At 36.4% G+C, this 18840-nt stretch overlaps 1 protein-coding gene and 1 long non-coding RNA gene across 2 annotated transcripts in view; one reads left to right on the top strand and one right to left on the bottom strand.

Annotated features, from left to right (window-relative positions):
- The window catches only part of LOC123542197 (uncharacterized), a 44662-nt gene that overhangs the window by 10486 nt on the left and 15336 nt on the right, over positions 1 to 18840 (top strand). Inside the window, exons 4-5 of the mRNA XM_053531520.1 lie at positions 3125 to 3242; positions 6575 to 6706. Coding sequence (XP_053387495.1) covers positions 3125 to 3242; positions 6575 to 6706 — 250 coding nt within the window. The remainder of the gene's footprint in view (positions 1 to 3124; positions 3243 to 6574; positions 6707 to 18840) is intronic.
- LOC128551111 (uncharacterized) lies at positions 7902 to 9874 on the bottom strand. The gene is made up of 2 exons (XR_008368621.1): positions 9250 to 9874; positions 7902 to 8598 (listed from the first exon to the last, which is right to left on the bottom strand). It is a non-coding gene; the product is annotated as an uncharacterized LOC128551111 (long non-coding RNA).

Raw genomic sequence — 18840 nt, 5'->3', positions numbered from 1 at the left:
GCGTGACAAATACGGAAAACGAAAGTAACATTTGAAATTCTTGAAAAGATAACTGTTTTAATTTCATTTTCTCATCATACCACGTATAATTTCTGCTTATTTAATTTGTTTTGGCCCAAACAAAGCCTCGGCAATGATAATAAATTTGCTATAGACTGTGACGGCCGACCGGCTCATGTAATCGTATCGAGCGCACAAAATAATTAACAAGTGGTACAAACACGATAATCTAAGGCTGCATTGTTTATCAATTAATTTTTACACATTGATCAATAAACACCTTTGATAATGACAAGGCATATTGTACTAAATACAAACCGCGAGATAATCACGTGTCATTTGGCGCGTGGCGTGACTGACATCTGTCGGTAGCTAATTAACATACGACGCTCCGCCTACTGCCAAATTTCCACTTGTGCCGACGAACAATATTGAAATACTGGAATTTTGATTGACAGGGGGCAGAACTATCGAACTTGAGACGCATCAAAGTAAATTTCCGCGAGTCAAGCCGACGCACGTGGCGTAATTTATGCGGGTCAAATACGAGTTTTTCTCGATTTTCGCGGGTCAAAACCCGGGACCTCGGGTCAACCGAACGCCCTGGGGTCAAATACGAGTTTTTCTCGATAAGTGCGAGTGATTCCTGAAAACCCAGAACCTCGGGTCTACCGAACGCCCTGCCGATTTCCTGATATACTACAAAAATTCATGCAAAAAGTTGTTTAAAAAATACCAGATGGACAAATCGTGGTACATAGTGTTATCTGTGCAATACTGCAGACGTATTTAACCGAGTTTTAGATTTGTAAAATAATGATTTTTCTCGTACGTAAAACATCTGGGATAGATAAATTCTTGGATATCATTCTGTCATAATTTCTCAAACAATTTTGCAAACAAATAATAATTTTAGTTTCGATCTTTTGTCGTTGCATAATCTTTTTAATCTGCCCCGAGGATAAAACTGCAGTGACACTGCACAAGTCACTTGGAAAGAGCACAATTAACGTCAAAAATATTAGACAAACAAAATTTTCTTACCTGAAAATTTATTTATAAAAGTTAAACATCCTTTCAATGCAATGACTAAAACCAGCGAAAGAAATCCATAATGTTTACATTTCTAGATTTTCCTATTTGCGTGAAATTAAATTTCCATGGGTCCACTTTTTCCTATTTTTCAAAACCCAGACTTTAGAAACATAGTTATTATTACTGAAACTTTCTGTGACTTAAATAATGTAACTGAAATTCATGCAAATTTTTGACACCTGCCATCAGAAACTGGGTTTAATCTGTTTGACAACTGTTTCTTTTAATGTGTGCGGACAGTAGCAGATCAAAGAAGACACTAGCAGATCAAAGAAGACGTGTATTATGTGTGATGTCATAGTGATGTCACTGCTATTGACATGTATTTAATTCAAGAAGTGACTGTGAAATGCTTTTATGGGTTTTTGTGTTTTGACTGAGTGCATTAGCACTGGAAGCTGGATTTATTTTTTGCTGATATAGAATTAACCTAGCTTTTTTTAATTGTATTCATATTCAGATTAGGCTTTTCTTGGTTAAGGCAATCATTGCAAGAGTGAAAAAAACTTTAATTTGCAGTTTAATCACATTAGATTCACAAGGATAAGAAATTAGGTTTACATTGATAAGTATATTTACTTCCATTTTCAACTTGCATGTCATATATTAAAAATCTTTCCGCATTTCTCGAAAATCACTCCACCTCTCCCTAAAATCTCTCCACTTCTCCATAATTTCAGCTGAGGAAGAAATGACTTCTCCCTAAAATATTAACATAGCTTAAGCCCTGAGCAAAGAACTAAAAATATATTTATTTTTATAGCTCTTTGCCCTGAGTAAACAATGTAAAACAATTAAGTATTGTCTTAAAATTACATGATACATAGGCTTTGAAGGAGTGCGGTGCTAGTAATCAGACTCAGGTCTACAGGGTATTAAAATATCAAAGATTTTGCTATGTACTTCAATGCTAAATCCTAAGGAATGTAATGTTTTTTTATTACCCTAGCCAGTGCAAGGACATTCAAAAGGTCTGGCCAATTATTTTTGTTTAATATATTGATAATCTTAAATTTTTAAGTTCATATGGAGATAATAAGCTCTGTTTCTGACTGGTGTCAGGCTATCTGTTGTTTTTATTGTTATTAAAAAGGTGATATTACTAGTAATATTAGTATTCATACTATGTGAAAACTACCACCCTTGCAGATATGTTACAATCAAGTTAGCATTCTACAGAGAAGTGTTAGTACCCAGGAGGTGTACATACCAGAGGGTTAAAAAGAAAATGCAGGTGTTGTACAATTAGCATACAAAAAAAAAAAAAAAACGAAAAAAAAAAAAAAATCCCTACCTACCTACTCACACTAAAAATTCTGGGTCGCGTTACTGCAAACAAACAATTTTTTAAGGATGGCCTTATTATTACTGAAAATTTACTGACTGAATAGTGAACAGGGCAGGCCATGCTCAGCCGGCACTTCTTGGTCCGCACTGGTTGCAAAGACAGAATCACATGCTGACAGCAGACTTAAGGTTAAGTCTATGTTTTTTGAACTTGAATGAATTTTGTTAGGTAAGTCATAAAAATGTAAATTATTTAACCTTTAGCCTGCTGGTGGCAAGTGGTCTCGCCTTTGCGACCAGTGCAGACCAAGATCAGGCTGCACTATCATCTGCACTGTTCGCTATTCAGTCAGTAAATTTTTCAGTGAACACCCCTTTAAATATTTAGTGGCACTGCTGAAACTGAATGATAGACCAGTCCTTTTTAGAAATTAAGCAGGGTAAAGGTTAAGGTAATCTGTTGAAATAAAAGTATAAAAAATATGATATTTTCTGTATCTTGGCATTGAAAAGGATATACATTTAAATGTTAATCCATGATTCATCAGGTAGAACAAGACAGAGTTGTAGAACCTGTCGTAGAAATCTTGATTTGTATTATTGCTTCATATGAACTGCAGTTTGGTTATACTAAAGTTATTTGGATGACATAAGTTTTTTTTTTATTACAGTAGATACCCATGTTTAATGCACACCTGCATATAGAGCGACCCCTTATGTATGAATTTTTGTGATATTTCAGGTGCTTTGATTTAACGGATGTGGCATTTGAAGGACTGTACAGTCTGGGTCTCTGCAGTAACCTACGGGCTCTGTACATGGATGGGTGCTGTAGAATTACAGATAATACGGTATTAGAGGTATGGTCTGAAGTTTTGTGCGTTAAATTATTATTGAACTCCCAAAAGTCGGCCAAGCTTAAAAAGCAAAATTTACGGTAACACAAGAAAAGACTTTTCAAAGTACCCAGTAATGACAACAGGTTTTTAGCTCAGCTCTTCAAAGAATAGGTGGAGCCATTGCACTCACCTTTGCATTCGTGTTCATGTTTTATGTCTTGCGTATTAATTATTTTAACTGTGTTAGTGATAAGACTTTTGAATATTCTTGAAAGGTTACATGTAACTGTCCTCTGAAAGCACTTGTTTTACAGCAGAGGGTGGTGTATTCTTGAGAAAGTGTAGTTGTTAGCCCACCATCATCAGATGGTGGGCTATTCAAATCACTCTGCGTTCGTGGTCCGTCGTCCTTCCGTCCGTCCGTCCTTCAGTCCGTTAACAATTTCTCGTTATCGCATCTCCTCAGAAACTACCAGGGGGATTTTGACCAAACTTTGTCAGAATGATGTATTGGTAACCTAGTTATGTCCCCCTGAAAATCAGACTGGTTCAACAATTTTTGAGTGAGTTATGGCCCTTTGTTTATTTCTATAATTTACATAGAATTACATGTATATAGGGAAACACTTTGAAAATCTTCTTGTCCAAAACCACAGAGCCTAGGGCTTTGATATTTGGTATGAAGCATCATCTAGTGGTCCTCTACCAAGATGATTCAAATTATTTCCCTAGGGTCTAATATGGCCCCGCCCCGGGGGTCACATGGTTTATATAGACTTATATAGGGAAAAACTTTGAAAAACCTCTTGTCCAAACCCACAGGGCCTAGGGCTTTGATATTTTATATGTGACATCATCTAGTGGTCTTCTACTAAGATTATTCAAATTATCATCACCCTAAGGTCAAATATGGCCCCGCCCCGGGGGTCACATGGTTAACATAGACTTATATAGGGAAAAACTTTGAAAATCTTCTTGTCCAAACCACAAAGCCTAGGGCTTTGATATTTGTAATGTAGCATTATCTAGTGGTTCTCTACCAAGTTTGTTCAAATTATCCCTCTAGGGTCAAATATGGCCCCGCCCTGGGGGTCACATGGTTCATATAGACTTGTATAGGGAAAAGCTTTTAAAATATTCTTGTCAATAACCTACAACATTCAGATTTGGTCCACATGTATGGTTTTGAGTGGCAAGATGAACTTTGACATGAGTTGACCTTGATTTTGACCTAGTGACCTGCTTTCACATTTCTATAGCTACAGCCTTCAAATTTGGACCACATGCATAGTTTTGTGCACCGAAAAAAACTTTGACCTTGACATTGACCTAGTGAGCTACGTTCACATTTTTGAAGGTACAGGCTTCAAATTTGGACCACATGCTTAGTTTCCTGTTCCAAAATGAAATTTGACCTTGATTTTGACCTAGTGACCTACTTTCACATTTCTCAAGCTACAGCCTTCAAATTTGGACCACATGCATAGTTTTGCGTACCAAAACAAACTTTGACCTTGACATTGACCTAGTGACCTACTTTCACATTTTTGAAGGTACAGGCTTCAAATTTGGACCACATGCATAGTTCTGTGTTCCGAAATAAAATTTGACCTTGATTTTGACCTAGTGACCTACTTTCACATTTCTCAAGCTACAGCCTTCAAATTTGGACCACTTGCATAGGATTGTGTACCGAAACAAACTTTGACCTTGACATTGACCTAGTGACCTACTTTCACATTTTTGAAGGTACAGGCTTCAAATTTGGACCACATGCATAAATTTGTGTTCTGAAATGAAATTTGACCTTGATTTTGACCTGGGGACCTACTTTCACATTTCTCAAGCTACAATTTGGACCACTTGCATAGTTTTGTGTACCAAAATAAACTTTGACCTTAAGATTGACCTAGTTACCTACGTTCAAATTTCTCAAACTACAGCCTTCAAGTTTGATGCACATGCATAGTTTTGTGTACAAAGAACTTTGTCCTTGAAATTGATCTAGTGACCTACTTTCACATTTCTCAAGCTACAGCTTTCAAATTTGGACCACATGCATGGACCACATGCACAGTGTTGTGTACTGAAATGGAATTTGACCTTTGAGTAGTCAATAAGTCTTGAAATTTGGAACACTCAAAAATGGCACATTGTAGGGCGCCAAGATCACTCTGTGATCTCTTGTTTTCTTATTTGTTTCAATCGGTCTACAGTTTCATTTCAAGAAAGTGTAGAACAAGCTTCATTTGAATAAATAAAATTATTTTATTTTACTCCGAAAATGCTAATACATTCAAACTTTGTTGGCTCGAACCCAATGGGACAGGCAAATTTAGTTTGAGTTATCAGTATTTTGAAAGTTGGAACAATATGCATTATATATGAACTTTGTCAGGACTGGACGATGAGTTCGAGCGAATTATGACATTAGAATTGTCTGAGTTGCAGCGAATTAAGTTTGACTGTAGACTACTTTGCAATTAATTTTACATGATTAAGTTTTTAAAGGGTAAACTTTGAAAGGAAATGGGAGAAAAAGCTATTTTTTTCTACAAGTTGATGGATTCTGGAAAAAAGACAAATGATGCCACTGCTATACCAAGCTTGAAATGACTTCACAAGCCCAGAAAACAGACGTCATACCTGTTACAGGGCCATATTGATAGCACAATATGTTTGTTTATATTTTATGATGAAACCACTACAATGCACACACCTATTCTCATGCAATTATTTCCTCTTAATAATCATTTGTTGATCTCTGGTTGATATTATATAAATACCATATGGCAGCGTGTGTGACATTGATATTGTCAACCCGAGGGCAGAACGTCACCCGAGGCGAAAGCCGAGTGGTGACATTCTGTTCCGAGGGTTGACAATATCAATGTCACACACGCTGCCATATGGTATTTATTTTATTATACCGAACAAAACTAAACACAAAAAAATAAATATGTTTTTGATTCATTTAATTCAGTAGTTTCATCTTTAGCGCGGTAATCAGTTGTGTACACATTGAACAGCGACGTCATTATCATATGATATTATGTACAAGGGAGGCAATCATATGGCTAAAAAACTGAAGTAGTTATTTGCCCTTATATGACATTCAAAATATCAGCGCGGTCACATGACCTGACAGTCACTTTCGCTTGGTCACGTGTTAAAAAGATTAAAAATGTTTCTGACAGTCAAAATATCTCCTTTTCGGGTAATGGGATTTTACCATTGTAGACAAAAGTGAGGTATAATAACAGTTATTACATGTTGATTGCTAGTTAAGCAGCACTCTTGGATCTCGTAATGATCACTAGCTAATGTTGATCACATTATTTAACTTCTTGTAGGTGTCTGAAGCCTGTCCACAATTGAGGACCTTGCATTTAAATCAGTGTACAAGGATTTCTGACAGCAGTATTATAAGGATAGCTCAGAACTGCCCACATTTGACCAATCTTCAGCTGGACCATTGTAGCCAGGTATGTACTTCAGGTCCCGATCTGACCCATCTCTCAGCTTGACCATTGTAGCCAGGTATGTACTTCAGGTCTACCTTTGACTGATTTTCAGTTGGCCATTGTAGCCAGGTATGTACTTCAGGTCCCGATCTGACCCATCTTTCAGCTTGACCATTGTAGCCATGTATGTACTTCAGGTCCCTATCTGACCCATCTTTCGGCTTGACCATTGTAGCCAGGTATGTTCTTCAGGTCCCCATCTGACCCATCTTCAGTTTGATCATTGTAGCCAGGTATGTACTTCAGGTCCCTATCTGACCCATCTCTCGGCTTGACCACTGCAGCCAGATATGTAATACAGGTTCCCATCTGGCCCATCTTTAGCTTGACAGTTGTAGCCAGGTATGTAATTCAGCTCCCCTTCTAGCCCATCTTTAGCTTGACAGTTGTAGCCAGGTGTGTACTGGAGTACCTGACCTCTCTTAGTCTTGACCGTTGTAGCCAGGTATGTGGCCTAAGACTACAGTTATTTTTACTATATGTTCTATATAGGCACTGGACACTGTAGCAATTTTGCATGCATTCCAACCCCTATAAAATACCTGAACTCAACAGAACTATCCAAGAGAAAAAATTCCAGCCACAGTAAACATTGGGTTGACCGGCTCTTTTTTCCACCATTTTGAACCAAATCACATGCGTATGAAGAATACTCTCTAGATGGCCGCAAACAGGCAAAACAGGTCCTATCAAAAAGTCATGTTATGCATATTCTGACATTTTCATTCTGTCAAATTGTACATGTACCTACTATTTCATATCTCCTCTATTAAATCATGCCATTTATTGCAGGTCTTTCACTCAAAAATTCACCAATATTCACCATCAAACAGAGGAACTATTTTCCGTGTAACCACTTCCGTATTGTGGTCAACCAAGGGCAAGTAACTGTGGTCTTGTGCCTATTTAGACCTATTTTTCTCTCCAAACTAAAAAATATTTTACCAGTATAATCTCAGATGTATAGCAAATTAAATCTGAAAGTTACACCTTTGTTGAACTATGCACTAAAATTTGACAGCTTCCAATGTTACACATGGTATCGGTCAAATCTGAGCAAAAAAAAAGTTCGCGTACTTTTCAGATGAAAAAAACGCAAAATTCTATAACTTTTTTTGTTTGATGAGATTTTCACCCAAAATAAAAAAACAGCATGTTTCCTTAATATACATCTATCCAAATTAAGAGCCACTTCAAGTCTGATTACAATATCACTGTTCCAATTTTAAGGAAAACTATTCATATTACAAAAAGCACGTCAAAACGCGGAGTCTGCTCACACGAAAAAGTAAAATGTGAACTAAGAAAAATCCTGTAGCTGTCAAATTTGCCCTTTTTAAGCAGCCCAGTATGTGGCAAATATGAGAATGAATAGCTTTTGTACATATATGTGTCATATACTTTTCAGTGATCATTCATTTATGGCTACCCTAGGTAAAATGAGGCAAACAGCTCTGAAAAATCCAATATGTGAGCTTACTAAAAAGCTTATGAGTCTTTCTGGAATGAATATTTCACTCAAATCTTACAGTTTACAGGCATTCAGTGCACTCTGTAAATGAAACATGCACACCATGACCATTTACACTGCACAAAATCTTACACTGTGTATCACAGCTGAGCATTCTGGCAAAACAGCCCCTATCTCTATAAAGAATGATTTTAATGTACATCACTGCCTGCTTAATGTTCCAAACTGGCTAAATTTCAGCAAAAACCTTAATAAATATCAACCTGAGAAACTACAACTGGTGCTCCTAATTTTTTCTGTGACTAATATCAATGGAAGTGACCCTTCGTGTGACCGAACCAGGATCTTCTGTGTGACTGGAAGGCCTTCGGCCGAACAACATCTGAAATATGAGTCGAGCTAGTCATAATTTCTTAGAATGAATACTTAATCAGTTTACATGATTGTATGTATGTGCAAACTATATTTCAAAACAATCTGACTGCAAAGAAAGTGTGAAATGCTAAAAAGTGCCCCTCAAAGCAACTTTTCTATGAATATTTATATCACAGTCTCCTTTCCCCATACTGAAACTGTCATAATGTAATATAAAACCTCAAATTCAAGTCTTATGTAAGTAAAATGTGTCATAACAAACAGTCTGAATAACAAAACTATCAATCAAAAAGCAGTCTGTCCAGTTTCCTTGCTTTACTGACTGCTAGATCTGAAGCAATGTTTACTATTTTCAGGTGAAATTAGCTACAATCTGAACTGAGTATTCACACTGGGAATACAGCTTACTGCATCAACTATTATGAACAAATTCCTGTCCAATTTCATGGTAACTGATTATAAATGTTATCTCACTACCACACATGATTTAGAAAGTAGTCATTATGGCAAAACTGGCTGAAATAATGTTATTCCACTACAATTCTATTTTCTGGCTTTTTTTCGCTTGCCGATGCAATTTAATGAAGTCTATTAAATTTTACAAAATCACAGAGAGTACCTGATCTTGATTAAAAGCATCTAAAATGGAATTATTTACGCATTCACAACACCGAACAACTGTCTTCGGTCAAATCTGAGAAGCTGTAGACATATATGTACAAAGGCGGTCAATCCCCGTCTATGCGACAAACTTCACATTGTTTCCCAGCGCTCTCATTTCAGGTTTTTAGGTACTAAAAGTGTAAGAAATCCAACAGAATAAGTAAATATACAATTCAGGACCTCAGATATGATGATTTATGCTCAATTAAGCATTAAGGAAACCAATATGCAAGTCTAGTGTGTGAAAATCTGCCTGTTTTCCTTCAAAATCAATTAAAATATGCCAATTTCAGGCCTAATCTGTCCAATTTTTAAGCCCTTGAACTGATTTTTCTTGCACAGATTATGATTACACATATTTCACTATTCAGACTGTGTGTACTGTGTAAATTCAAGTAACCAAAAGAGCAATTTTATGTAAACAAGAATAGAAAAAAATACATATCTGACTTTAGGTCAGATTTCCTCAGTGGCAGCTCAAATTTCTAAAAAATCAAAAAATATCACATCGCGGCATTTGTAATACCCCATTTTGTTTTCCGCATACCGGTTTCAAACAAAGAACTTATGAAAATGCATTTCATGTATGAAAACCTGCAAAATTAGAAAAAAATCCAGAATATGTAAACTGAAAGTAGGATTTTTCACAAGTTTCAAGTGCATGTATACTTTTTACCCAAACTGAAGCAATTTCAGCAAATGTAATGATTAATCTAAATAATTACCAGTTTTCTATGCCTACCAGCCATTCAGTGTCAAAATTTCAGCCATGTAGATTGAAAAATAACAAAAATATTGACAATTTACTTTCTGACATTTTCCACTATATCAGGCCTAAGACCACAGTTATTTTTACTATATGTTCTATATAGGCACTGGACACTATAGCAATTTTGCATGCATTCCAACCCCTATAAAAATACGGCACCGTGTAAAATATGGAGTGGAGTCATGGAGTGGAGTGGTGGAGTGGAGTCTGGAGTCGATTTTGGAGTCAAATTTGGAGTCGCTTTTGGAGTCATTTTTGGAGTCAAATTTGGAGTGGAGTCAAAGTTGGAGTCAATTTTGGAGTCTAATTTGGAGTCAAAATTTAATAAAACCTAAACATTTATTAAAAGACCCTACGTTTATATGTCACCTCCAAATAATTATCCACATACAATATTTCACACTTACATTTACTAGTAAACTGTTGAATCATGGGCTCAATATCATACTCCTCTAGAAATAACAATAACAGTTACTGATGTTTTCTCAAATGAACCTTATCAGATTGGTAAGAATAACTTGTCATTACATTGGAAAGTTAATTACAACAAATCACTCTCTACTGTATGACAGATTTCTACAATTCCGCTGATGAAGAAGGTACTGGTACAGCACCTCAGCATGATATCTCATTCTTATCAGGACTTGACCCTAGTTCCTTCATGGTTTGTTATTTATGATGTTGGGCCAGATGTTGCCTGAAGATTACTCAGAGAGAATTGATAAACATTTCAAACTTGAAATGTTAAATAATGAGAAAGTATTGTTTTAAAATTTTAAAATGAATCAGGAAAATGAAAACAAGAAAAAAACTTGGGTAATTAGATATTTACTATCTACTACAAACGGCATAATATAATAAGACACATAATAAGACATAATAATACTTGATGAAATTAATGAAAGATAGAATACTGTGTGTTATGCATATGTTTATAATAGACAATAGTACAATTCACAAAAAAAAGTACATTTGCACTAGTCTGGCTCTTGATTCGTCTTTTCATTCCATACAAAATTTGCTTTTAAACCATATTCAAGTAAGACAAATTGTTAAGAACTATATGAATTCTGATCAACTTCGTGCCTGTGCAGGCCATTCTCGCATACAAGAGCTCTACCACGGTTCTCGGGTACCATGTCGAACATCAGATGAATGAGAATAGTGCAGGCTGATCTAGTTCTATGCAAATGCAGTAAACTATGTAGGTTTTCTCATGGCGGGCTCAACTATGAATAAAGACAAAACATCTGCATTTTTTAAGATTTGCATTTTGTAAATTTTAAGTTCAGACTGTTAAATAGTAAACAGGTAAATAGGTCTGCCTTCTGTGAACAATGCAAACCATGACCAGCCATGGTCTTTGCTGGATAATATTCAAAATTTATAAATGATACCTATATTAAACAGGACCTTATTCATAGTACGCAGGGGTGGTGTTGGGGGTACGGGGTTATCCTCCCCAAGAATTTTTTTTTAATGAGAACAGCAAATGGTGCATTTTTGGGTATTTGAAGCAAATACAGTGAACGTAAACCTTGTTCTTTTTTGTTTGTTTTGCTTTTAATAAATTTCATACAAAATGTATCATTTTAGTAGACCTACACGCAGGTGAAAAAAATATGCAGCAGGTCTGCAAGTAGACTAAAGCGACATTTTTATTACAGATATTTTTCAGTACATTCAATAGGATCGAGCCAACATTTACCCTAAAACAGAGCAAATCACATAATCCCTTTTCTATACAAACTGATCGATCATTTGAACAAAGTAAATGGTCAAATCTCTAAAAACATTGGTTTAAAAAACGCAGGCTTTTGTTGTAACTTTAAAATAAATCAACAAAGACATATTGAGGGGCGATATCGAAAAATGTTCTAAGTGTTTATTTAGAATTATTTCTATTACGTTCCTTTACACGTTAACTGCAATAACCCTCGGTTGTTTTCAGTAGTTTGGAAACTTCTACAATGTATGCATTATTTAATGGTTTGATCAGATTTCTACAGACATTCTTATGAAAACAATGCTAAAGACCGAACAAAATTTGTAGAGAGGCTGATAGTTTTGAATTCTTTCTTCGTGAAATAAATGCTACTTGAAATTATAATATCCAAAGTGTTTCTGTGACTTTAATACCCTTGGTAAACCGTAATATTACCATAATGACATGACCATGTCTTAAAACACAGGCTCTAACAGAAATTTTATAACTAGGAAAACCGTGATGAAAACAGTTATAACCAGTGTTGTTGTGTTTTTCTTCGACCATAAAATTAAGGAATTCCATTCCTAAATTCACCACAAAAATGACAATAATGATTAATATAGACCAAACATTTCAGTAACATTAAGTATCAATGAGACTCCATTCACAAAATCCTTTAACATTTAAAAAATCCTGCTTGAGAGGCCGCATAAAATTAGAGACCATTTGTCTTGAGGCCCATTTTATCAATCAAGACTGTTTCATTAGAGATAATTACATATATTTAGTGACTACAGGCCTGAGAGAAATTATACCATGCCTCCAATCCAAAAATAGCTCCAAAAAAGACTCTACTCCAAATTGACTCCAAAATCAACTCCAAATTTGACTCCAAAAAAAGACTCTACTCCAAATTTGACTCCAAAATCAACTCCAAAACTGACTCCAAAAAAGACTCCACTCCAAATTTGACTCCAAAATCGACTCCAAAGTTGACTCCAAAAAAGACTCCACTCCAAAATCGACTCCAAATTTGACTCCAAAAAAGACTCCACTCCAAATTTGACTCCAGAATTGACTCCAAAATTGACTCCAAAAACGACTCCAGACTCCACTCCACCACTCCACTCCACGACTCCACTCCATATTTTACACGGTGCCTAAAAATACCTGAACTCAACAGAACTATCCAAGAGAAAAAATTCCAGCCACAGTAAACATTGGGTTGACCGGCTCTTTTTTCCACCATTTTGAACCAAATCACATGCGTATGAAGAATACTCTCTAGATGGCCGCAAACAGGCAAAACACAGGGGTTTTTTTTGCCCGATTTTATAGCCGTTATTCGGTCATGTTCCCAATTGAAAATAGTATCTTTTTTTCCCAATTCAAAGCAAAAAATTCCCAATTCAAAGCCAAAAAAAATCAAGAAAAATCGATTAGTTTTACCAAGAAAAACAGCAAATATGCCTTTACTCCCGCATCTTGATTTGTAAATTTCCCGATGAAAAGTCGCCCGCCATCTTGAAATTTGAAAAAATACATCGGTATGAAAATAGGAAGTGGCTATTCCTACGGTCCCGTAAGAATAGCCTCACAGGCTATTCCTACGGCTCTCCCGTAAGAATAGTGAAATAGCCCGCAAGTGGCTATTCCTACGGCTCTAAAGACAGTTTTGTATGTCCATTTTGAATTGCATTGTACTTAATTAATTCAGATGGTATATTTCCGAAGAAATTGTTTACTTTTCACTATCACATCGAGAGAACAGGAAGTGATATCGAATAATCAGGTCTAGGAAAGTGGTACATTTACAAATTATCTGTAAATTTACAAATAATTAATCTATAAATTTACAGATTTTTCGATCTGTAAATTTACTGATTGTGCGTATAAAAATTGATGAAATTACATTTATACCCAAAAACGCAGCTTGAAATTAATTGGTTTATTTACAGTATGCACAAATTAACATCATTTGTGAGTTTCAGCCATTTTTATTGACTTTGAATTTTTGGCATTTTCAAAAAAAATAAAAGTCAACAGAAATGACTGAAAGTTACAATTGACCTTTATTAATCCGTACCATATTACATAAGTAGGCCTAAATCAATTAATTTCAAGCTGCAATTTTGAGTCCAAGTATGATTTTAGAAGTTTTCAAACATTTGATCTGTAAATTTATAGTCGAAAAATCTGTAAAATTATAGATTATCTGTAAATTTACAGATAATCTGTAAATATGCCACTTTCCAAGACCTGATAATGGAAAAGGCTGTTCGAAAATATACCAGTTGAATTAATTCAGTACAATGCAATACAAGATGGACTTACAAAACTGTCTTTAGAGCCGTAGGAATAGCCACCTCACTATTCTTACGGGAGAGCCGTAGGAATAGCCTGTGAGGCTATTCTTACGGGACCGTAGGAATAGCCACTTCCATGAAAATAACCGATAATTTAGCGATGAAGTTATAAAAACTTATCCAGTTTACAATGAATCAATTATAAATGCAATGCCCTAGTTATGTTTTCATAAATAATTTATCAAAATGTTTTTAAAAGGCCGAAATTTGAGTTCAAAGTGCCTGGCCGCAAGCGTCACTATACTCCGAAATTTCGAGTTGAAATTTAGACACAAAATACGTTCATTCAACTTAAATGATATTATTTATTTTGCATTTAGGGGTTATATTTGTCTAGCATTGAATTAAGATAATAAAAAGGAAGAGAATTAAGTTTAAATTACCAAATGTTTCGAGTTATATTGGAAAAACAACGGACAGCGACGCTCGCGGGCACCTGTTATAACTCGGAATTCGGATAACATCTTTTCGGATACGAATGTTCAAGCATACTTTATCCTGTTATGTGTGACGGCTTTCTAGCGTTTAATTTTCATTTTGAAGTTTAATGGTGAAATGTTATGCAATCATCGCCTTCTGTAGCACAGTGAAATATCCTAGTGACTTCTGTCAGCAGATAAAAATTGCTGGGAAAAAATGTTAAAAAATGATTGACTCAACTTCTTTCAGACTTACAGTCATTAAAACATTCAACTTTATATATTTGTGTAAGATGACTTAATTTCTCTTCGATTTATTAGCTCACCTGTCACAAAGGTGAGCTTTTGTGATCGCGCGGCGTCCGTCGTCCGTCGTCCGTCCGTCCGTGCGTGCGTGCGTCCGTGCGTCCATAAACTTTTGCTTGTGACCACTCTAGAGGTCACATTTTTCATGGGATCTTTATGAAAGTTGGTCAGAATGTTCACCTTGATGATATCTAGGTCAAGTTCGAAACTGGGTCACATGCCGTCAAAAACTAGGTCAGTAGGTCTAAAAATAGAAAAACCTTGTGACCTCTCTAGAGGCCATATATTTCACAAGATCTTCATGAAAATTGGTCAGAATGTTCAACTTGATGATATCTAGGTCAAGTTCGAAACTGGGTCATGTGGGGTCAAAAACTAGGTCGGTAGGTCTAAAAATAGAAAAACGTTGTGACCTCTCTAGAGGCCATATTTTTCATGAGATCTTCATGAATATTGGTCAGAATGTTCACCTTGATGATATCTAGGTCAAGTTCGAAACTGGGTCATGTGGGGTCAAAAACTAGGTCATTAGGTCTAAAAATAGAAAAATCTTTTGACCTCTCTAGAGGCCATATTTCTCAATGGATCTTCATGAAAATTGGTCAGAATGTTCACCTTGATGATATCTAGGTCAAATTCGAAACTGGGTCACATGGGGGTAAAAACTAGGTCAGTAGATCTAAAAATAGAAAAACCTTGTGACCTCTCTAGAGGCCATATTTTTCATGAGATCTTTATGAATATTGGTCAGAATGTTCACCTTGATGATATCTAGGTCAAGTTCGATACTGGGTCATGTTGGATCAAAAACTAGGTCAGTAGGTCTAAAAATAGAAAAACCTTGTGACCTCTCTAGAGGCCATATTTCTCAATGGATCTTCATGAAAATTGGTCAGAATGTTCACCTTGATGATATCTAGGTCAAGTTCGAAACTGGGTCACGTGCGGTCAAAAACTAGGTCAGTAGGTCTAAAAATAGAAAAACCTTGTGACCTTTCTAGAGGCCATATTTTTCAATGGATCTTCAGGAAAATTGGTCAGAATGTTTACCTTGATGATATCTAGATCAAGTTTGAAACTGGGTCACGTGGGGTTAAAAACTAGGTCAGTAGATCTAAAAATAGAAAAACCTTGTGACCTCTCTAGAGGCCATATTTTTCATGAGATCTTCATGAATATTGGTCAGAATGTTCACCTTGATGATATCTAGGTCAGGTTCGAAACTGGGTCACGTGGGGTCAAAAACTAGGTCAGTAGGTCTAAAAATAGAAAAACCTTGTGACCTCTCTAGAGGCCATATTTCTCAATGGATCTTCATGAAAACTGGTGAGAATGTTCAGCTTGATGATATCTAGGTCAGGTTCGTAACTGGGTCATGTGCGGTCAAAAACTAGGTCAGTAGGTCGAAAAATAGAAAAACCTTGTGACCTCTCTAGAGGCAATATTTTTCACGAGATCTTCATGAAAACTTGTGAGAATGTTCAGCTTGATGATATCTAGGTCAGGTTCGTAACTGGGTCATGTTCGGTCAAAAACTAGGTCAGTAGGTCGAAAAATAGAAAAACCTTGTGACCTCTCTAGAGGCCATATTTTTCAATGGATCTTCATGAAAATTGGTCAGAATTTTTTATCTTGATGATATCTAGGTCACATGTGCTCAAAAACTAGGTCACTGTGTCAAATAATAGAAATAACGACGTCATACTCAGTTCAACACTTGGTCATGTGGGGATAGGTGAGCGATTCAGGACCATCATGGTCCTCTTGTTATAGTTGTGCTTAATTAAGTGATTGTTTTTAAAAATCTGTTGTAGGACAATCTGACCCGTCATTTATTTTTTATTTAATTCTAAAAGCCTTAATTATTAATCATTATCAAAAGCTTGTTAGTGTTAGTAACTTAGTTTGACGAAGAGCCTATGTGCGGCTGCACGAAGTCGACTTAGCCAAGAGTCACTGGTCAGTCTGATGAGGATATGTATCCACAAAGTCATCAGTCGCTTACCAGGGTTGACTTGTTGACTGTTTCAAGAATATGAAAGTCTGTGAAATTGATCTGTAAATCTTATCACACTGAGTTACAGTTAATTAAACATAAAAATCAGTACTTGTGTTCATTTTGGCTTTAACAAGAATGGATATTGAAATTTGTACTTTTTCCCAATTTGGCAAAAATGCCACGAAAATTCCCAATCCCAGGGGTATGGGTCATGTTCCCAAAATGGTGAGAAAAAACCCTGAAACAGGCCCTATCAAAAAGTCATGTTATGCATATTCTGACATTTTCATTCTGTCAAATTGTACATGTACCTACTGTTTCATATCTCCTCTATTAAATCATGCCATATATTGCAGGTCTTTCACTCAAAAATTCACCAATATTCACCATCAAACAGAGGAACTATTTTCCGTGTAACCACTTCCGTATTAAGGTCAACCAAGGGCAAATAACTGTGGTCTTGTGCCTATTTATGTACTGGAGTACCTGACCTCTCTTAGTTTTGACCCAGGTATGTACTGGAGTACCTGACCTCTCTTAGTCTTGACCAATGTAGCCAGGTATGTACTGGAGTACCTGACCTCTCTTAGTCTTGACCAATGTAGCCAGGTATGTACTGGAGTACCTGACCTCTCTTAGTTTTGACCAATGTAGCCAGGTATGTACTGGAGTACCTGACCTCTCTTAGTCTTGACCAATGTAGCCAGGTATGTACTGGAGTACCTGACCTCTCTTAGTCTTGACCATTGTAGCCAGGTGTGTGCTGGAGTACCTGTCCTCTCTTAGTCTTGACCATTGTAGCCAGATTTGTATTTTAAATCTTTGTGGTATCATATGTTACCTGTAATAAGTAAGTTTTTGTTTTATGTTGCATTTTTCTGCAAAATAACCTTCCAGAAGTTTTCATTTGTGCAGTTTGTCAATAAAGCCTTTAAAGGGAGACTAATCTGGTAAAAATATTTAAGATAATGTTAACGTCAGTTGACAGTAATGTTGAAAAGTGTATTCATCTGATCTGCAGTTTTGATAGGAGATATTGTATGTAATGGTAAATAGAAGTACAGTGTAATGAGTGATGCTACTGATTTGTTAGCAAGTTGAGAAGGGCAGTTTTCAGGAGTATATTTTTTTCCACCACCCACCCTGTAGAACTAGAAGACAGTTTAATCAAGTCTTCCTTAGTGAACTTTCACTTGCCCCAATAACATTTCTTTAGTCAGCCAACCTGCTGGGTCTCTAAGAATATTAAATTTGACACAGTACTAGCGATGAATATAGTAACATCGACTCTGATAAAATATCTTCATGTCTGGACTAGCTTATGTTTATTTATTGTGGAGGTTACGACTAAAAGACCGACAAGTAAATCACAGTCTTGTCGTAACCAACAAACTTAAGCACCTGTTAAGCATGATTGTTGAATTTCAAAGTGTCAGTCAACTTGAATATTATTATAAGTTTTTATCAGTTAGTTCAGAACATATGAGCCGCACCATGGGAAAACCAACATAGTGGGTTTGCGACCAGCATGGATCCAGACCAGCCTGTGCATCCGCGCAGTCTGGTCAGGATCCATGCTGTTCGCTAACAGTTTCTCCAATTCCAATAGGCTTTAAAAGCGAACAGCATGGAGCCTGACCAGACTGCGCGGATGCGCAGGCTGGTCTGGATCCATACTGGTCGCAAAGCCACTATGTTGGTTTTCTCATGGCACGGCTCAAATTATTATTATTTTTATGCCCCCGAAGGGAGGCATATAGTTTTTGAACCGTCTGTCTGTCTGTCGGTCTGTCAGTCTGTCGGTCTGTCAGCAATTTTCGTGTCCGGTCCATATCTTTGTCATCGATGGATGGATTTTCAAATAACTTGGCATGAATGTGTACCACAGTAAGACGACGTGCAGTGCACAAGACCCAGGTCCGTAGCTCAAAGGTCAAGGTCACACTTAGACATTAAAGGATAGTGCATTGATGGGCGTGTCGGGTCCATATCTTTGTCATCGATGGATGGATTTTCAAA

The sequence above is a fragment of the Mercenaria mercenaria genome, chromosome 19 (assembly GCF_021730395.1).
Source record: "Mercenaria mercenaria strain notata chromosome 19, MADL_Memer_1, whole genome shotgun sequence".
Classification (NCBI taxonomy): domain Eukaryota; kingdom Metazoa; phylum Mollusca; class Bivalvia; order Venerida; family Veneridae; genus Mercenaria; species Mercenaria mercenaria.
Note: the sequence above shows the minus strand (reverse complement) of the source record. Positions and strands in the feature narration are given on the sequence as shown.